General features: G+C 42.4%; 1 protein-coding gene across 1 annotated transcript; it reads right to left on the bottom strand.

The window, feature by feature from the left end:
- Positions 1-409: 409 nt before the first annotated feature.
- Positions 410-17801, bottom strand: otol1b (otolin 1b). The gene is made up of 4 exons (XM_078564532.1): positions 17260-17801; positions 15343-15432; positions 14758-14829; positions 410-1795 (listed from the first exon to the last, which is right to left on the bottom strand). The coding sequence occupies exons 1-4, from the start codon at positions 17621-17623 to the stop codon at positions 921-923; spliced, it is 1401 nt and encodes a 466-aa protein (XP_078420658.1). The 5' UTR covers positions 17624-17801; the 3' UTR covers positions 410-920.
- Positions 17802-22672: the final 4871 nt, after the last annotated feature.

Genomic DNA, 22672 nt, shown 5'->3' with positions numbered 1-22672 from the left:
AAATCTCATCACTGTGGCATTACATGTATTGTTACATGCTTTTCATAAGAAATAGATGTATTTCCTGTCTCAGGCAACTATCATCCATCTGCTGCAACTCTGCATTTTAGCTTGGGTGATTTTGGCAGTTAGCTTCTGGTGTTTTCTACCATATAAACTGCAAATTCACTGTTATATAAAACTTTACAAAGAAGTTTAGGGCTTGTTTTGTATAAATTCACCTTCATAGCATAAACTGATGTTGTGTATGAGGTGCCTGCTCTAGAAACTACTCAATTTTCTTTTCCACTGACATCAACAATGCTTTTGCTGTATGTTGAAAATTATCCCCAGAGCCCTATCAGTGAGAAATACAGTAAGAATAAGGATTTCAATAACCAAAAGACTTTAATATGGTTAGTGGCAGACATTTAATCATATTCTTTCAAATTAAATTTGTTAAAAGCCATTGTGAAACAAAGCATTTATCATTGTAAACATGTCCACAGAACACTCCCCCATGAAATCTGCCTAGATGGTTTCAGACATCAGCATTGTAGCTTTAGCATTATACAATTTTATTATTTTAACATCTTTTTCACACCAATCAAAAGATCAAAATTAAAGGTTTAGCTAAACGTTGTTAAACATTGTTACCCTTTGGAAACTTAATATAAAATTGAAATAAGAAAACCAAGAAAGTGCCATCGTCAATTGATTTAATGAACTAATATGATGTACTCAGTACAATGTCAAGTGTATTTAAACAAAAATCAACAAAATTAAATTCATTTTTAATAATTATTTCATAATATTGGCTATTTCATTTATTGACCTAGCAAGGACTAGATCTAAAACCAACAGTACGCTCAAAAGGGAACCAGGTTGTTACAAAATAACAGAATTATTATATATAGATATATATAATATATATATGAAGCTTACTCTGGATACAAAAGAAATCCTGTAAATGTACTGTCATCATCATTGCTGGCAAAAATGCCATTCCAGTCTCGAGTTATCATCAACCAGATTTCATCATTGGGCTTTAATTTAAGAATAACCATCCCGGATGCCTGATCTATATCCTGACCAAAAATTGCATCTCTACTCTTCAAGGTCCGAGTACCATTTTTTACCAGGCTAACTCTTATAGGTCTACTTCTCACAGTCAAATGGTATGAAAACACATAAACACCTCCAATACTGCAGCGGAATTTTCCAGTTTCTGGATTGTAGGCATTTTGATCATTGTAGAAAATTTTTTCAAATTTTATTGGGGTACCAACTGGAGGAAAGGACTTACTCGGCAACAATCCCACACTAAATGCAGATGGTATGACCTTTGTATCCTCTCCTTTGTTTCCTGGCAAACCCCTTAGTCCTCGACTACCCCTTCGCCCACGAGGGCCTCTGCTGCCATCTCTTCCTTTTGGCCCTAATGATCCTTTTGGTCCCAGTGGTCCTCGGTCCCCCTTTTCTCCTTTTTGTCCTTCATTTCCCTTTTCACCAATCAATCCATCATTTCCATTAATGCCATCATTCCCTGGCTCCCCTTTTTCTCCTTCGTCACCTTCTTTCCCTGAATCTCCATGATCACCCTTCTCCCCGGTGTCCCCACATTCTCCTTTTTCTCCTACATCTCCTTTCTCACCTTTCTCACCTTTTTCTCCTGTTAACCCCATTTTGCCAACAGCTCCCTGCTCCCCTTTTTCTCCTTTGGTGCCATTTTCACAGGGACCTCCCTTATCTCCTTTATCTCCTTTAAATCCTGGAAAACCAATGTTCCCTTTATCGCCTTTTGCTCCTTGCTCACCTGAAAAAAAAGCACAACAGAAGTTAAGCATATTTCTGACCAGTCATTTTTAAAATTTCTTCATAGGGTGTGCCGTCACTAGAAACCATTTATAGTTCCTCCTTAATAGCCCTTGAGAAGGTGGTGGTGCGCCTCCCACTCAAAACCACTGCAGTCCATGTGGTGTTGGTATACCCATAGTGGCATTAGGTAGGAAGTTCCAGGATTTCGACCCAGCAACAATGCAGAAACTGATATATTTCCAAATCATTTTTTCAAATGGTGTATGACTTGGAGGGAAACTTGCAAGTGGTGGTGTTCACATGACCTGTTGCCCTTATGCTTCTAGATCAGACCCCAGCAAACCACGGCCCATGAAAGCTTCTAACCTGACTGACAGCTGCACAAAGGAAAGCACGCGAGGTACACGGCGGGCACAGTGCAAGCCAAGTGCGCATGAGCAACTGCTCCTGGCATCTGGCCAATGCACATCAGGAGTACAGTGAAAATAAAATGCAGATTCTGGAGAGATCCGAAGGAAGTACTTCAAGGTCAATAGGAGGTACTTAGTTGGAGTTGCCCCATGATTGGATGCCAGAGCTGTGCTTTTCTTGGGAGCGCATGTGGCTGCCATTTTAATGTAGTCAATCCCACCTGAGGAGCAGTGAGAGCAGCACAAGGTAAGTGTGCATTCAAAATTGCTTATTAGATTACTGCAGTTTTGACTTGCTTTTTTGGTTTTGCAAGTATATGCACGGTAATTTTAAAACTCCAACTTATTTTTCACTTAGGTTTCAATACACTTTATGAAAAGTCAAGGCAACTCATATAGTTTTATTTCCTCATTTTTCTCATTCCCTCACTGAAGGTTCTGATTCTTGCTGAGGTCTGGTGCCATGGGTGCTGACAGTCCAGGATTTGAATCTGGGACCTTCAGGCCTGTATTAGCATAGTAATACACTGAGGAATGTCTTCACACACTAGAATGGTTATGTATTTATAGTCTGTTTAATAATCTTGGAACTGTATGTATGTGCTGTCAACTTTTTACATTGTAAATTCCTATAGCCATATTTATCATGGTACCAGGGATGTGAAACTTCAGTGTCATACTCAGTAAAGGTATGTCATATTCATAACTTTTCACATGGACTGAGCTTGTATGGAAGCTTCTGGAACTATCTTACTTATTTAAAATGGACACCACTGAACTATTAAGATGGCTGCCAAGGGGTCAGGTGACCTTCTCTTATTCAACACAGCCTATCAAGTTTCCGGGAAGTTCTGAATTGAATATCTGGAATGGACATACAAAGACAAATGTTAACTGTGGAATTTACGCCTGCTGTTGTTCGGTGTTAACTCAAAACACAGAGCCAGTGAGCTCCTAGAATCTATGTATCCAGGTTTGCAATTCAACAAAGGAAAGCTGATGAAACCAGTTATCCACAAGTTAAGTGTGAAAGACCCCCATCTATGTCCTATTTTATATGAATTGCCTTTTAGCTTTAAACTACCCTGGGTAGACAATGGCCATTGACCATGTGATCGAAGCTGCCTTCTGATATTGAGATCCTTTATTATCCCAATACCAGTAGAGGCCAGGGCAGACTATAGAAGAACACCAACAAAACAACAACTGCAGAGAAAGGTGTGCTATCTTTGCCTTTTCAGAGCCATCAATCCTCAGCCAATCTGAGAACCAGACTCTGAAACAAACCGCAAGTCACCAAGCAGTCTAAGTACTTAACCTGTTCCAGTTTCAACATTCGCCTGAGAACCAACCTCCTAAACAGTAAACTGCAAGAAACCTCACAACCTACTGTGAATCATTCACTTTACAAGGTCCTCATTTCAACTTTAAATTATCAAACCCAGTAATGAAACCATAGGCCTGCCATGTGGGAAATGGAAATCATAAATCAGAGACTGAATTAACTGTGATCTGTAAAAGTGCACCATCTTTATCTGTATCAATTTTTGTGTGTGTGTGTGTATGTGCGCGCATGTACACCTGCGTGAGACCGAGTGGATGATGCTGCATTAATTTGGGATAAGTGTGTGAGAATGAATAATCTTCTTTATTTTAAACTCATGAAAACTTGTTGCTGAATTATTTAATTGGAATACACACTCCAAGGGTAAGAAAAATCACACTTCATTCCATACAAAACGTACCGATTATGGGCAGTAAGAAAGCAAACACATTTTGTCCATGACATCGGTGAAGTGGGGTGATCAGGAAAGCTATGTTGTTCTCCTTAGCACAGAGAAAGTTAAGGGTAAATTTAATGGAGGGGATTTAAAAATCATGAAGGCTATTCATTAGGTAAATAAGGTGAAAATCTTTCTGGTGGCAAAAGGATTGGGAAGACAGATTTAACATAATTGGCAAATGAACTAGAAGGTAGCAGATTTGTAGGCCCAGCAAAAACTTGATCTATAATTCTGCTGGTGGGCCGGAGATTAAAGGATTGAAACATAAATGCTGCAGTGTCTGAAGATCTTCACAAGCAATCTCAGTTTAACACTTTGAGGTGGACATCTCAATAATTGGTTTGCTTACGCACTTCTGAAAATTAGAGTTGAAAAAGCATCTTCGTTTCTGCCAGAGGTACAGTTAAGGTGTGCATTTTTAGAAGAAGGACGATGAATCTAATAGAAATTGTAGAGTGTCCAGTTTTAGATTAGGATCTTATGTTTTGAGAAAATTGAAAATTAGGAATGTGTTCCCCAACAGGTGTGGAATAGATTACAGATACATTTTGTAGCATCTCTTTTAGAATGTGCTATGAGGTTATTAAATCACAGCTCCAGGAATGAGAGGTAGAGAGAGGATACAGATCAGTGTACTCCCCACAAGGTGTGGGGACTGCCTTTTGGTCTCTCCACATTTTCTTCCTCTTACTGTTTTTCCCTTGGTTTTGCAACACCATACTGTAGATAATAGTAAAGCTGCATTTATATTGACAAGGCAAAAGCAAAATACTGCAGATACTGGAAATTTGAAATAAAAACAGAAAATGCTGGAAGTAATCAGCAGGTCAGGCAGCATCTGTGGTGACAAAAAGAGTGACCCTGGACTTTGATGTCATTATAAAGAGGGGTGACCAACTGCAAAGTTCACATTAAGCCAGGAGGGTGTGAAAAAGAGGATACATTTGGTTTCATTATTGTATGTAATGCATCCTTATGATGGTATAGTTATCATAATAATAAAGGTTTTATGTTTATTTGTACAAAAAATTCTCATTATTATAAGGGTTCATTTCTTGCGCATTTACGGATGCTCCATAAGTGCTCCCATACAGCTTTCATACCCGGATGTGCACAAAAAATTTGCTCATCGCTATTCTAGATGGTAAGCGGTTGCGGGATTGAAGAGTGCCGCTAAAGAAGATTTAGTGGGTTGCTGCAGTATATCATGTAACTGGAACACACTGGCAGTGGAGGGAGGGAATGTTTAAGGTGATGGATAGGGTGTTAATCAAGTGGGCTCTTTTGTCTTGGATGGTGTTGAGATTCTTGAATGTTGTTGAAGCGGCACTCAACTAGGCAAGTGGGGGAAATTCCATCACACTTTTGACTTGTGCCTAGTAGATGGTGGACAGGCTTTGGGGAGTCAGGAGGTGAGTCACTTATCACAGGATACCCAGCTGTTGATATGCTCTTGTAACCACAGTAGTCATACAGCCAGTCCAGTAAAGTGTCTGGTCAGTGGTGACCCCCAAGATGTCGAGGGTGGGAATTCAATTAATGTCATTAAATGTCCTGGAGAGGTGATTAAACTCTCTCTTGTTGGAGATCATCATTGCAAGGCACTTGTGTGGCACGAATGTTATTTATTGCTTATTAGGCCAAGCCTGGAATTATGTCCAGGTCCTGCTGCATGCAGGCAATCCCTAAATATACTACCCTGTGCAGATTAATGAAGTTAAATAATTGTAGTTAATTGTTTAAATACCTATGTGGAAGCCAAAAAGGTCACTTATTCTACCAAGAACATCATTATTACACATACATCTTCTGAAATGCATCATTATTCATATAAATCATTAAGGAATACATCCTTACATAAATAAAATAGTTTGAACCTATGTAGTGTTAGAATCTAAAGCAGGTGTTGTATATGATGTTTGAAGATCTAGAAGTGGTGTTTTCACTCCTCTTTACTGAAAAACTAATACATCAAAATTATTAAGCTGCTCTTAAGTTTTATTAAATGCAACCCCACCAGCTGTGATTAATGTTTTCTTTAATATTGAATCCAAAACCATGAGGAGTCTAGTCTCATGCATGAAACCGAAAGCATCACTGAGGATTTATTTAACACCCCATCAAGTAAAAGTCAAGAACAGGATACTAGAAAGATGATGCATCCAGCTATCCCGCTGAAGCCAGTGCTGCTGGTCCTAACATTGGGCTGAATCTTAAATGCAGGTTGGGGTTGGGATCGAAGGACAGGGCCACATTTTTTTGCTGCAGGAAGTGTTCCGGATCGGCATACAATCCTGAGCCTTTTTTGAAGGGACCAGGTGTGGTTTGGAACGGCTAACCACCTGCAAGCAGCCGGTAGCAAATTGAGGGAAATTAGAGCTGATAGGCCCCATTACCCGTGCCAACTGGGATCTCCAGTTGGCAATGCGGGCAAAAAATAGCGACCTGGATCAGGACATGGAAACCATGCAAGGCTCAGGTCAGGAAAGGGGGAGGGGCACTTCATCCTGTGCCCCCACCTGCATGGCAATTGGCCATGCCGTGGAGGGGTTGCACCTCAAAATTCATGACCAGGCGGCAGTAGCATTTCTATATACGAAACCTTTGCTTCCAAGGGCAGCTCCATGTTAAGTTGTCCTCTCTCTCTCTCCATCAGGAATCAGCAGCCCCCCAAATCGGCTAGTGGGATTGCCAATGTGTCAATGCTGGAGAGCATCCTATAGGCCCTCCAGCCTCCAGAGCCCAGCTGCAATCCACAAGCTCCCTCTCTGCTACTAAATTGGCCTGACCATGTGAAGCAGGTTTTCATAAGCCATGGGTCGTGACCCCCAGTTGGGTCATGGAGCAAGAAATTGGGGTCACGATTGGGATCAGCTCTGAGGCCCCATCGCAGACCTGATTTTTTTTTCTGGCCATTGTTCACGACAAGGGGAGGGGAGACTGCCTCCAAGTGACCCCTTGCATGACAGGGTCACATCAATCAACGGGAATCCCAATTGCGAGGCCAGCAAATGGGGAAGGCAGATTATGCTGCAGTTGGAGGTTTGGGGTGAGATGGGGTTAGGAAGGAGCCCAAGTGTAGAGAGTTCTAAAACCCCTGATTCACCTAGTGCTTCTCTAATCCGCAGCTCAACAGCTTAACTGAGAATCATTTTGATAACTGCCAGCAACTTGCTCTAACACCATGGATAATTTTTAATGTAGATCTTCTACCTCCAGCATGAGCCTTCTGACACTATTGCAAATGCAAAACAAAATGGTAAGGAATGTGCGCATAATTACAATGAGACTTTCCTTGAATGTGGGTTTGTGAGTGTTTCAGTAAAATCCGAAGAAAATCGAAAATGCCTCAGTTGTCTCAAGTGCTGTGTAGTGAAAGCCTGAAGCCAAATCAGCTTAAGCAGCACTTGGAGACTATTCACAAGGATTATGTCTGGAAACCACAATCAATTTTCCAATGTCAAAAAGAGGAACTTTCGCAGCAACAAGTTCAGTTTAAGAGGTGCTTCACCACCTCTGATCAAGCTCAAAGAGCATTTTTTAAGGCTAGCTATCAGTTTGCAGGGGCAAAGAAGCCTCACACAATTGCAGAAACATAATTTTAAGCATATTGACTGTAGCAGGTAAAATCAGTGTTTGGGGAGGCAGAAGCAAATAGACCTGCAGCTGTGCCTCTCTTAAACAGCATCATCAAGCGAAGAATTGAGGCAATTGTAGCTGATGAGGAACCCACGCTGGTGGAGCGCCTGAAGCGCACATCTGCTTTTGTTCTTCAAGTTGATGTGAGCACTGAGGGGTGCGATGCACTCATATGGCTTTTGTGCACTACATGTGGGAGAATAGTGTTCTTGAAGATACTCTGTTCTGTCTCCCACTTCCTGATGGTGCAGGGAATCTTCAGTGTGTTACAGGGGTACATGGAGCACCATCAAGACAAAATCCAAACATGATTGAATCCAAAGCCATGAGGAGATGCATCTTACGCATGAAACCTGAAACATCGTTGAGGATTTATTTGACACTTAAATGGAGTAAAAGTCAAGAACAAGATACTGTAAAGACGATGCATCCAGCTATCCTGCTGAAGCCATCCTGCCAGTATTAGTGTTGCCAATATTGGGCTGAATTTTAAAAGCAGGTTGAGATCAGGATTGGAAGATAATGCTGCAGCTATGAGCAGGGCACAGATCAGGCCTGTGTGCCTTGGTGAAGAGCGTTGCTCCATCTGCTGTTTTGACTCACTGCATGATTCACAGGGAACTAAAGAACTGAGCACAGAGCAAGGGGTAGAATCTTATCTATGGCGGGTGGGCTGGGCAGGAGTGGGCGGGTGGGGCACAGAGCCGATCGCCGCCCGCAATCGACTGCACGTCACCATTTTACACCAATTAAGGCCCGCCCAACGTAATGCGCAGCCGGTAGCGCTCAGCGCTACCTGTGTTGGCAAGGGGAGGAGGGAGATTCAGGGCCTTCGCTCTTTCGCACAGAGAGGCACGGAGATGCCTCAGGGAGATTAAGTGGATAATAAAAGTCTTTGAAAAATAAAGTAAAAAATTATTTAAACATGTCCCCTCATGTGACAGTGTCACATGAGCTGGGACATGTTTGTGAAGTTGACAAAATTTATTTATTAATTTTATAAAAACTTCAGGAAACCTCATCCCTCCCGTGGATGAGGTTTCCTGGAAAATGTGAAGATCACTTGGGCTCTCCGCCTGCCCGCCAACCTTAAGGTTGGATGGGCAGCATTGTTAACAGGGTAAATTGCTTTCTTAATGGCTTTAATAGGCCGTTGACAGTTCAGCGGGCGCTTAGTCGTCTCCAGCACGCGCCTGCCAAACACAATATCAAAATGATGCGCGATGACATTAGGACACACGCCCGATGTCATCCCGCGCCATTTGACACATCGGCGTGTCAGGCCCACCCCCACACGCCGACTGCAATATTCTGCCCAAGGCAAAGTATTGCAGCAAGTCACATCAATTGTGAACTCACTAAACATCCCCCAGTTCATACACGTCTGTTTGCAAAACTGTGTGAAGACATGGGGTCTGATCATGATGTATTGTTGTTTCATACTGAGGTCCACTGGCTGTCAAGAGGAAGGGTACTGCTGTATGGTTTTTGAGCTGAGGGATCATCTGCTTACATTTGCAATGGACTGCAAACAAACAGCATTCATTGATTTTCTCTGTGTCCAAACCCAGATTTGCCACCTTATTTATGTCATGGACATATCTGGGAAATTAAATGAACTGAATGCAAATATGCAAAGAAAGAACACAAACATTCTTCAAATGGGTGATCAAATTTCAGCATTCATGAAGAACATTGCATTTTGGAAGAGTAATATGCTGAAGTTGAACTCTAAGTCTTTCCCCGAATTTTCGAAGTTCTGTTTGACAATGAAAGTGCAGTGTCCCACTCATGTGATGACCAATCATTTTAGCCACCTGGGGGCGCACTTTGCATCCTTTTTCCTCTATTTGGATGTGACAAGTTCAACTGGGTCCAAAACCCCTTTCAATGTCAGCTTGAAGACCTGGATTTGCCTGCAGCTGAACCCTATTGAAATTTCAGAATCGATTTTTACATAAAAACAATTTCTAGAGCTTCTCTGACAGAATTCTGACTCACTGTGAAGACTAACTGTCCTGACATTGCACTACACGCATTGAAAGTGATGGTTCCATTTGCTAGCTCGTATTTGTGTGAATCTAGATTTAGTACGCTTGCCTGCATCAAATCTCGACATCGATCAACCTTGGATGTCACATCGAAATATCAACCACATTGCCAGATTTTGAGAGAATGTGTCACAACATACATGCCCCTGTGTCTCATTAGGCCAGTGAGTACATAAAATAACATTTTCACAAGATAGTTTCAAAAACTCAGATTTTCATACGTATACAATGTATTGTATTTTTATCTTTAATGTGTGAATTTTACTAATTAAGTACTGACTGTTGCTATGCTGCTGTTCTGTTTTTGTTGGTATCAGGGGTCAAGCCAATTTTCAAACATTAAAATGGGGTTACATTAGAAAAATAATTTTGGAAGTACTGCTTTAAAGATCTGGGCAGACGTGGTTAGAACACGGAACTGTTCTGACTTCGGGTTCTCGATCCCGGACTGAAAATCCAGCCCAATTGTCTCCAAGTGATGTGATGGGTAGACCTATTGTCTGATGTAATAAATAAATTCAACCAGCTCCTAATGAAATTCTCACCTCTATCAGGTGCCCACATGGGAGGGTAAGTATACAATGGCAGTGGCAAGTTACCCAGACCCCTGTCAGTGCACCAGATCAGCGAGTTATTCAAGGTGGTATTTGGTACAATACAATACCAATGCAAATCCCTAAAAAGCAAAGCTTCCACGTTTACAGTCAAGCAACCATTGTCAATACTGCATGTGAGGTGAGACACAGTATTAAGCTAAAGCAAGTGGCTTGCACAAATGCCAGGCACATGAGTAATCCAGGAGGCTGTGAAAAATATAGAAAACAATACAGGCATACAAAGAAAACAGTAACTTGACATTTTAAGTACCAGGGATTAATTAATTTCTGGTAGCACTCCCAAGCTGGATAACCGAAATAGAATATAGAAGGCAGCAGGAACAGCTGGGGTGCATCTTCTTAAATAAAAGCAGGGCCGAGAATAATCTGTTCATGGAATCAGCTAGGCAGTAGCAGAGTCAGCTGGTGTGTATTGTGTATCACAGGAAAGTATTCAAAGAAAAGGAACAGATACAGAAAACAAGAAAAGTGAATGCAGAAACTGTAAGGGGAGCAGCAGAAGTGAGGTCAGAAGAGTAAGCAACTAAGCATAGCAATTATATTCAGAAAGTAGAATCAACCAATGAGTGAGTGTAGAAAACTTAATAACTAAGAAAGTGCAAGATTTAATATATTTGCTGGAAGAATATGTTGTACAGGAATCAGAGAGATTATCAAGAAGGATGAATGCAGAAAAGTGAGGCACAATTCCAGTGTGAGGAATCCATTGGCAGTTTCAGGGTGTGAGCACTGGAATGAGACAGAGAGCAGGCTACCGTTTGGGCCTTTATGGACATCAGTTGAGCTTGGAAATCTAAGAGAGTGTGTCAAGCACACAAAAGTAGCTGAGGTTGAGAAACAGAGCCAAACAAGGACACAGCTGAGATGGGTGTTTGCAGGGAACTCAGGGTATAGGACTGAGTTTCACAAAGATCACCAGAAGCATAAGCTCTGAGGGCTGAAATTTCAAGTCTACTGTTCATCATATAGTTCTTCACCAATAGGTATTGAACTATATTAGCAGCCATTGGATCAGATAAGTGTACAACAAACCAGCCTGCAGAGTTTACAGTTTCAGGGAAATACCAGAAAATGGAACCACACATAAATAGACACCAGGTGAACAACTTTACATCTGTATTATTGACAGCTTTAAATTATAAGATGCTCAATTGTGAATTGAATACCTTGTTTGTGATTAGGGGCTAATGAATAGGGGCGGATTTAAGCTAAATTGCAGGGGGATGGGGTCCTGAAAAGTAGTTCAGAGGGGAGAGAAGCTGAGATGGAATTAGAAGTTATAACACAAGTGAGTCTGGAAGGCAGAGGAAACAAACGCTAGATAAGAAAGAGTTTAGCAAGGCTAAATGGAATACATTTTAATGCAAGGAGCTTGAGGAATAAGACAGACGAGCTGAGGGCACACTTGGGAGTATGATATCATAGCTATGGCTTAGCTATAAGAAGGGCAGGATTGGCAGTTCAACATTCCTGGTTATAGGGTATTCAGGGATAGAGAGGGGAATAGAAGAGGAGGGGGAATCACAATATTGATTAAGGAATCAATTATAGCAGTGAGGTGGGATGATATCTTGGAATAATTATCAAATGAGGCCATATGGATAAAAGTTAAAAACACAAAAGGAGCAAACACAATGTTGGGAGTGTGCTACAGGCCCCCAAACAGTCAGGGAGAGATAGAGGATCAAATATGTAATAAAATTTCAAAGAAGTATAAGAATAATAAGGCAGTAATATTAGGGGATTTTAACTGCCCAAATACTAACTGGGATAGTTTTAATGTGCACGGTAGGAAGGGAGCAAAATTCTTAAGTTGTATCCAGGGGAACTTTTTTAGCCGGTACGTAGAAAGCCAAGAAAGGGCGGGGACAGTTCTAGACCTAATATTCAGAAGTGAACCTAGGCAGGTGGAAGGCATATCAGTAGGGGAGCATTTTGATGGTGACCATAACTCGATTAGATTTGGGATAGTTTTGGAAAGGGATAAGGTTGGGCCGGGAATATAAGTTCTAAACTGGGGAAAGGCTAATTTTAATTAGATGAGGTGCAATTTGGCCCAAGTGGACTGGGAGTAGCTACTTGCAGATAAAACTGTGTCAAAGCAGTGGGAGGCATTCAAGGAGGAAATAGCGAGAGTATAGGGCAAATATGTTCCCACAAAGACAAAGGGGGGGGACAAAGTCCAGAGAACCCCGAATGTCAAGGGACATAAAGGTTAGGATTAAGGAAAAAAGAGAAGCTTATGGCAGATACCGAGGGCTCAATATGGCAGAGTCCGTAGAGGAGTATAAAAAATGCAGGGGGATCTTAAAAAGGAAATTAGGAAAGCTAAGAGAGTGCATGAGAAAGCATTGGTGGGTAGAATAAAGGAAAATCCAAAGGGGTTTTTTTAAATACATAAAGAGCAAGAGAATAACTAGGGAAAGAGTAGGGCCAATTAGGGACCACAGAGGTAATCTGTGTGTGGACCTGGAAGACGTGGGTACAGTCCTCAATGAATACTTTGCTTCGGTCTTCACCATGGAAAAGGACGATGCAGGTATAGGCATCAGGGTGGAGGACTGTGAAATATTAGAGGAAATTAACATAGCGAGGGAGGAGGATTTAGTGGCCTTAAAAGTGGATAAATCCACAGGCCCAGATGAGGTTTATCCTCATATTAAGAGGCTGTTGAGGGAGGCAAGGGAGGAGATATTAGGGGCCCTGGCAATAATTTTCAAATCCTCACTGGCCACAGGTGAGATGCCAGAGGATTGAAGGACTGCTAACGTTGTCCCATTATTAAAAAAGAGAGGAAGGGATAGATCAGGAAATTACAGGCCAGTCAGTCTAACCTCGGTGGTGGGGAAGTTACTAGAAAGAATTCTGAGGGACAGAATATATCTACACTTGGAGAGACATGGATTAATCAGGGATAGTCAGCATGGATTTGTTAAGGGAAGGTCGTGTTTGACAAATTTAATCGAATATTTTGAGGAGGTAACCAGAAATGTTGATGAGGGTAATGCATTTGATGTGGGCAACATGGACTTCAAGCAAGGCTTTTGATAAGGTCCCTCATGGCAGACTGGTCAAGAAAGTAAGAGCCCATAGGATCCAAGGCAAAGTGGCACATTCAACCCAAAATTAGCTGAAAGGCAGGAAACAGAGGGTGATGGTAGAGGGATGTTTCTGTGACTGGAAGTCTGTTCCCAGTGGGGTTCCACAGCACCTCTTTGCTGGGGCCTTGCTGTTTGTGGTGTAACATAAGTGATTTGAGTTTAAATGTAGGGGGTATGATCAAGAAGTTCGTGGATGACACAAAAATTGGTAGGGTGGTAAATAGTGAGGAGAATAGCTATAAATTGCAGGAGGATATCAATGGACTGGACAGGTGGGCAGAGCAGTGGCAAGTGGAATTCAACCTGGAAAAGTGCGAGGTAATGCACTTGGGGAGGGCTAACAAGGCAAGGGGTTACACTATGAATGGTAGGACCCTGGAAAGTACTGAAGATCAGAGGGGCCTTGCTGTGTATATCCACAGATCCCCGAAGGTAACAGGGCAGGTAGATAAGATGGTTAAGAAAGCATATGGGATACTTGCCTCTATTAGCCGAGGCATAGGATACAACAGCAGGGAGGTTATGCTGGAACTGTATAAAACACTAGTTGGGCCACAACTGGAGTTCTGCATACAGTTCTAGTCACCACATTATAAGAAGGATGTGATTGCACTGGAGAGGGTTCAGAGGAGATTCACCAGGATGCTGCCTGGGCTGGAGGGTCTGAGTTATGAGGAAAGATTGGGGTTGTTTCCATGGAGCAATGAAAGTTGAGAAGGGACCTGATAAAGATGTATAAGATTATAAGGGACATAGATAGGGTGGAAATGAAGGCGCTTTTTCCATTATTAGAGGGGTCAATAACCAGGAGGCACAGATTTAAGGTAAGATGTAGAAGGCTAAGATGGGAGTTGAGGAGAAATTTTTTCAACCAGAGGGTGGTGAGAGTCTGGAATTAACTGCCAGGAAGGGTAGTTGAGACAGAAACTCTCGCAACATTTAAGAAGTATTTAGATATTCACTTGCATTGCCATAGTCTCCAGGGCTATGGGCCAAGTGCTGGAAAATGGGATTAGTGTAGTCAGATCTTTGTTGGCCAGTGCAGACATGATGGGCTGGATGGCCTTCTTCTGTGCTGTAAATGTCTATGAGTCTATAATGGTGCATTATTCATAAAAATGTTATTTTGTTAGTGGAAAAATATAAATAAATAAGGCAAATGTAGTAAATAACCTTTTAACAGATTTACTGTGCTACCATCTATTACAGTCAAAATTCCTCAAATAGAGCCACTGGCCTTATTTGATATTTTGCATGCTAATATTACAAATATTACAAATATTAGACTATACAAGCTAGCCTTGTAAGCGGATCATTAAAAACCTTGTTATGTGTAAGCAACATGTACCTTACCATACCTTTCTCGCCAGGTTTTCCAATAAATCCTGGAAGTCCATCAAATCCATCTAGACCACGATCTCCTTTTGGCCCTGAACAGCAACAATTACTTATTTTAAAACATACATTAAGTATCAATTTTTGGAAAATTTAATTTGTCTTTGTAATTTGAATAAAGTAACCAAAGTTCAACAATAATATGAGAGAATAACCTTAACAAAATCAGGATAGTGGGGAAGAGCCATTTCAGGTGGAGGTAAGAAGAAATGTCTTCACTCAGAAATTGTGAATCCTTGGAATTCGCTATCCCAGTTGGTTGTGGAGGCTCAGTCATTGAGTGTATTCAAGATTGAAAGCAATAAGGGAATCAAGTGATATGGAGATCAGGCAGAAAGTGGAGTTGAGGTCAAGGATCAGCTGTGATCTTATTAAATAGAGCAACAGGCTCGAGGGATCGAATGGCCTACTCTTGTTCCTATTTTTTATGCACTAATGCTGTTTACTATTTATCAGTAGTAAATAGTCATTAATATTGATTCCGTTTTTGAACTATATTGTGTTTGAATTGGTTAAATCATGTACCAAGGAATTACTATCCAGCTCACCTTTCTCTCCGATAGCACCCTTTATGCCAGCTGGTCCTGGGGATCCAGGGAGACCTGCTATCCCCTGGTCCCCTTTTTCACCTGAAGACCCTATGAAAGATGAAAAATAACAACTGTTGAATTCATGTGATTAAATTCAGTATCTATCTCGTCTGTAAACAGACTAAGCAGGAAATTTTATCAAACCATACTGCAACAAATTAATGACAAATATGATCATTCAAAGATGGTGTTGGATGAGACACCAATGAGATACTAATCCTGCTCCCTGCACATTAGAAAAAATCTAGCATTATTAAGTTACAATACATATTTAAGTTAAAACTTTAGAAATGTTAACAATGTTTATAGTTCTATGTGCCTATTTTGAATATTTACTTTGGCTTTAATTATTTAAATTGTTTTGCTAAAATTTAAGAACACATTCCTAAGTGGAGCTCAATCACTTGCTCCTTGCTTTGATTTTCCTGGGGTATTCTTCCATATTGGACACTAATATGGTATTGTTGTAAAAAAATCAAAGGTGCCATTTGCAATTTGGAATTACTCTTAATTGACTGCAAACTGGTTCTTCAGTTATCTCTGCCAGTGGTGTTTAAGTGTGTTGACAATTGCAGTTGCATTGCAGTGACTGTGCTGTTCAGTTCATGTCAGACCACTATTTCCAGTTTTTTTTTGTAATTGAGTGCTGTGTTACATTGCAGGCACTGAAAGAGATCACAAAGCTGGGCAATGTCGAGGTGGGAAAACTCTCAATGCAGTAGATGATGCTGTTCTGAAATTGAGGAGCATAAATAATAACACATAACTTGTGCTTTACCTTTCTTTGGAGTGCTTGGCAATGGCTGGCAAAAATGGGAAAAGCACCATCACTAAGAGCATAAAAAAAATCAATCAATTTTAGAAATAGATTTGTATCCCCAGTTGTACTTTGAAGTTCCTAAAAATATTGATTAAACGTTCTCATCTTTTATTTTGCACTAAAAGAAGTTGCCGAATGAAACCATGGACATAAGCTGAGAAAATTGGACTTGATCAGATATAAATGTAGAATATTGTCCCATTATAAACCTAATAGTAAATGTGAATGGAATATTTAGTAGTGCTTTAGGGGGCTAATAGTACAGCCTGGGTACAATAGTGCTGGGACCACTTCTTTAGACATCCTGCACATCTGCATTGCTTTCTGCTGACCTCATCAATACAAATATATATTTGACACAGTTGGCACTCAGTGCATGAAGAATTGGGAGTTTCATAAAGGTGAAGATTTTGTTATCTTGTATCAGCAATTCATAAAAAGGCCAAATGGTCGCCCTTAAAGAAAAATTGTTTAAAATTTGCAAAATGCCCAGGAAGGCGCAGAGGCAGCCAGGGTCCAAAGTGTAGAAGCAACATGTAAGCTGAATTGTTCCAAAGCATTCATAAAGTTACACATATTGACTTGTCAACAGGAGAGTGGCAAAGAACTATAAAAATAGCTGCAGAGAAATAAAAAGGCAGCTTCTGGCACCAAATCAATCCCAAGAAACTATGTTCCAGAAATCTGGAGCAGATTTCCCTTGCATTACATAGTCCATGCGTGTGCTGTAGCTGGACCACCGTTCAAAAAAAATGTTGATTAAATTAAAGACCATAATACAATAAGCAGCTGCATGCTGGCTGTGTTATCAAGAACACTGTGCACTGAATGCTTATGCAAACCTGAGAGCCCCATGATTTGGAACACTGGTGACCAAAGCAATGCAGTGCGATTAGCCACAAGGCTTACATTATTGCTCCATGTGTTTTCAGATTGTTCCTTCATATAGCTTCAACAACTTTTTCGGGAGCTGATGATAGTGACCATACTACATACAGGCTCTAACAAGGAAGTACAGGGTTTATTGTACAATTCAACTATTGTGTCAACTTTACCTGCTTTTCCAGGCTCTCCCTGTTCACCCTTTTGTCCTGGTACAGAAGGGCAGCAGTCACAGCAGTTAAAAAGGAACTCATCGGAATCAATAGTAAAATTTCCATTATCTTCAAAAGGAGGCACAGTTGGGAAGGTGTCAAATAAACGGAGAGATGTTGACTTCAGTGTGGAACTTTCAGATGAAAGACCTGAATTATCAGTAGCAAGTTCTTCTGCAGGTACTGTCGAGGTTGGAAATGGATCTCCTGTAAAAACTTCACCTTTCTTAAATTCAGCTTTTGGTGGTGGTGTACTTTTTGCCACTAGTTGTGCTATGAAGAGGAACAACAGAAGGAGCTTTGTGTGCCATGGAAGGCTAAACATTCTTGCAGCTGAAAAAGATGAGTCAATATTTTAACAGTTCATGGAAACAAGAGATAAAAGAAATAACAATCCCATGTCAGACACCATAATAAAATCCACTTTTCTTTGCATTGTTAGAAGATTTTTTCATATAAAGAAAAGTTTATATGTGTACAGAATATGCAACTGTGATGTTCAAAAGTTCACTATCATTATGATAGGACTCATGGGGTTCTGCAACACACCCATCAACTTTCTGTGAGGGATGCCACATTGAGAGTTTCAACATAAATATTATGGTGCTCAGTACAGATATGCAGTAACCAGATGGACAAAACAGGCCAAATGACCTCCTTCTGTGCTGTAGCTGCTCTATGATTCTCTGTCTATATGGCCACCTTCCAAAACCATGCGGGCCTATTCATGATCAGAATGCACAAAGAAAGCAGTGTTTAAACATGACCATAAATGCCATAATTGAACAATGAACAAAAGAGTAGCAGTGCCACCAAAGCAAAAAAGGACCAACATTTTTCCATTTCACTAGATTGATGGGCTGGTTTATCAATTTTCCATGGAGGCAAGCACAGTTAGGGGCAGGCACTGAATATTGCATTCCCATAAGGCATCATTAGATGCCAATATCTCTGGAACATGAAGCAATTTTCAAAGGGAGGGCAGGATGGGTGATTCAGGAAACTCTTTCAAGTTATCAACAGTCACAGATTGCAACTCTTTCTAAGTACAATCACAGTTCTTGGTTTCCAGGAGTGGGACATGAACCCACAACCCTCTGATTCAAAGGCAAGGGTGCTATGAACTGAGCCACAGCTGACACCTTGAACCTGCACTCCTCCAATTAAGTGATTGTTGAACTTGTTGATAAGCTCATTAAAAGACTCCAGAGAAGCAGTTTTAAATATTCAATTGGGAGGCAGGGAAAAAAGCAGCATCTGGGCCATGTCAGGGTGCAGCACAGGTTGTGAGCACAGTCAAGAGCCATGAATGCGGATGGAAACACAGGTCAACATTCTTGTGAAGTGGAGAATATTGCACATCTGCTCAATCAGTGGCACAGAGGAGCTGAGGGGCTTGCATTTGTGAACAGTGAGTGGTAGCATTCTTGACAGGGAGGTGAGGCTGCTGGCATTACTTGAGCAGCAGAGGTTGGCAGACGAAGCCCTGGTGAACAAATGAATGCCAGCTGACAGACTTAAAATGGAGCAGACTGCCCTGACACTGGGAAGAGTAATGAGGAATAGCTTCTGTAGATGTGTCTTATTGGTCAGGAGGAGACCAGAGAAACACAGCAAGAGGCTGCAAGAGGAAGGCAATGCTACCCAAGACATCGGGAGCACCGGCCAAGAGACAGCTACCTGCAAATGACAGAGTGCCAGTACAATGAGAGACTGTGCCTATCCAGGAAGTTGGTCTAGATATTTGTGCTCTGGTCCACAATGACCTGATGCATCACGACCCCCTTGGTAGTCCCCCACTTGCAACTGTCAAGTTCACCATGGCACTGAATGTTATGCAACCAGGTGATTCCAGGGATCAGCGGCAGACCTGGGAGACATTTCACAGTTCGCAGCTCATCATGCTATCAGGCAGGTCACAGATGCCCTATTCCAGAGGGCGGGAGACTACATCCATTTTGAAACAATTAGTTCAGCGCAGGCACAGAGGGCATTGGTCTTTGCCACCATCGATGGATTCCTCAGGTCAGGGGGCCATCAACTCACATAGCCATCAAGGCACCAACAGACAGGCCAGCCAGATTCCTCAACAGGAAATGTTTCCACTTAATGAATGCCCAGCTGGTCTGTGACCACAGGAAGCATATCTTGCATGTCTGTACCCAGTTCCTGGGCAGCTGTCATGATTCCTTTATCCTACAAATTTTTCCAGGGTGAGGTGATGGTGTAGTGGCATTGTCCCTGGACTAGTTATCCAGAGACCCAGTGTAATGCTCTGGGGACCCGCCATGGCAGATGGCAGAATTTGAATTCAGTAAAAATCTGGAATCATTGTCGATTATTGTAAAAACCCATCTGGTTCACTATGTACTTTAGGGAAGGAAATCTGTCTTCCTTACCTGCTCTGGCCTACATGTGACTCCAGGCCCACAGCTGGTTGACTCTGAAATGCCCTCTGAAATGGCCTAGTAAGCCAGTCAGTTGTAATAAACCGCTACAAAGTCACAAAAAAGGAATGAAACCGGACAGATCACCTGGCATCAACCACAGAACCATAGAAAAGTTACAGCACAGAAGGAGGCCATTCGGCCATCTTGTCTATGCCCGACCGAGGACACCCAGGTGCCCTTTCTAAACCCACCTTCCTGCACCCGGCCCATAGCCCTGCAGCTTACAGCACTTTAGGTGCAGATCCAGGTATTTTTTAAAAGAGCTTAAAGTTTCTGCCTCTACCTCCAACTTGGGCAGTGAATTCCAGACACCCACTGCCCTCTGCATAAAAAGCAACAGCAATCGCAGCCCTGTTGACCCTGCAAAGTCCTCCTTACTAACATCTGGGGGCTAGTGCCAAAATTGGGCCAAAATTCTGCCCTCCCTTAGAAAATTGCTTCATGTTCCAGAGATATAGGCAACAGCCTGACATAGTCATTGTCACGGAATCATACCTTACAGGTAATGTCCCAGACTCCACCATCACCATCCCTGGGTATGTCCTGTCCCAATGGCAGGACAGACCCAGCAGATGTGGCGGCACAGTGGTATACAGTCAGGAAGGAGTTGCCCTGGGAGCCCTCATCATTGACTCCGGACCCCATGAAGTCTCATGGCATCAGGCCAAACATGGGCAAGGAAACCTCCTACTGATTACTATGTACCACCCTCCCTCAGCTGATGAATTAATGTTCATCCATGTTGAACATCACTTGGAGGAAGTACTGAGGGTGGCAAGGGTGCAGAATGTACTCTGGGTGGGGGACTTCAATCTCCATCACCAAGAGTGGCTTGGTAGCACCACTACTGACTGAGCTGGCCGAGTCCTAAATGACATAGCTGCGGCAGGTGATGAGGGAACCAACGAGAGGGAAAAACATACTTGATCTCATCCTCATCAACCTGCCTACTGCAGGTGTATCTGTCCATGACAGTATCAGTAGGAGTGACCACCACACAGTCATTGTGGAGATGAAGTCCCGCCTCCACATTGAGGATACCCTCCATCTTGTTGTATGGCACTACCACCATGCTAAATGGGATAGATTTCAAACAGATCTAGCAACTCAAGACTGGACATCCATGAGGCACTGTGGGCCATCAGCAGCAGCAGAATTGTACTCAAACACAATCTGTAACCTCATATCCTTCATTCTACCATTACAATCAAGCCAGGGGTCAACTCTGGTTCAATGAAGAGTGCAGGAGGCCATGCCAGGAGCAGCACCAGGCATACCTAAAAATGAGGGGTCAACCTGCTGAAGCTATAACACAGGACTATTTGCATGCCAAACAGCATAAGCAGCAAGTGATAGACAGAGCTAAGCGATCCTACAACCACCGGATCAGAACTAAGTGCTGCAGTCCTGCCACATCCAGTTGTGAATGATGGTGGACAATTAAACAACCCACTGGAGGAGAAGGGTCCACAAACATCCCCATCCTCAATGATGGAGGAGCCCAGCACATCAGTGCAAAAGATAAGGCTGAAGCATTTGCTACAATCTTCAGCCAGAAATGCTGAGTGGGCGATCCATCTCGACCTCCTCCGGAGGTCCCCAGCATCACAGATGCCAGTCTTCAGCCAATTCGATTCACTCCACATGATTTCAAGAAACAGCTGAAGATACTGCAAAGGCTATGGGTCCTGACAATATTCCGGCAATAGTACTGAAGACTTGTGTTCCAGAACTTGCCGTGCCCCTAGCCAAGCTGTTCCACTACAGCTACAATGCTGGCATCTACCCAGCTATGTGGAAAATTGCCCAGGTATGTCCTGTACACAAAAAGCAGGACAAATCCAACCCGGCCAATTATTGCCCTATCAATCTACTCTCAATCACCAGTAAAGTAATGGAAGGGGTCATCAACAGTGCTATCAAGCGGCACTTGCTTAGCAATAACCTGATCACTGATGCCCAGTTTGGGTTCCAGCTGGGCCACTCAGCTCCTGACCTCATTACAGCCTTGGTTCAAACATGGACAAAAGAGCTGAACTCCCGAGGTGAGGTGAGAGTAACAGCCCTTGACATCAAGGCAGCATTTGACCTAGTATGGCATCAAGGAACCCTAGCTAAACTGGAGTCAATGGGAATCAGTCATACCTAGCACAAAGGAAGATAACTGTGGTTCTTGGAGGTCAGTCATCTCAGCTCCAGGACAATCACTGCAGGAGTTCCTCAGGGTAGTGTCCTAGGCCCAACCATTTTCAGCTGTCTTCATCAATGACCTTCCTTCCACCATAAGGTCAGAACTGGGGATGTTCGCTGATGATTGCACAAAGTTCAGCACCATTTGTGACTCCTCAGTTACTGAAGCAGTCCATGTCCAAATGCAGCAAGGCCTGGACAATATCCAGGCTTGGGCTAACAAGTGGTAAGTAACATTTGCGCCACACAAGTGTCAAGCAATGAGCATCTCCAGCAAGAGAGAATACAACCATTGCTCCTTGATATTCAATGGCATTACCATCACTGAATCCCCCACTATCAACATCCTGGAGGTTACCATTGACCAAAAACTGAACTGGACTAACTATATAAATACTGTGGTTACAAGAGCAGGTCAGAGGCTAGGAATCGTGCGACAAGTAACTCACTTCCTGACTCCACAAAGCCTGTCCACCATCTACAAGGCACAAGTCATGAGTGTGATGGAATACTCCCCACTTTCCTGGATGAGTGCAGCTCCAACAACACTGAAGAAGCTTGACACCATCCAGGACAAAGCAGTCCACTTGATTGGCACCCCATCCACAAACATTCACTCCCTCCACCACCGATGCACAGTAGCAACAGTGTGTGCCATCTACAAGATGCACTGCAGGAATTCACCAAGGCTCTTTAGACAGCATCTTTCAAACCCACGACCACTACCACCTAGA

Source organism: Cetorhinus maximus, chromosome 19 (genome assembly GCF_964194155.1).
Source record: "Cetorhinus maximus chromosome 19, sCetMax3.hap1.1, whole genome shotgun sequence".
Taxonomy (NCBI): Eukaryota; Metazoa; Chordata; class Chondrichthyes; order Lamniformes; family Cetorhinidae; genus Cetorhinus; species Cetorhinus maximus.
This window is presented reverse-complemented; position numbering and strand designations above follow the sequence as displayed.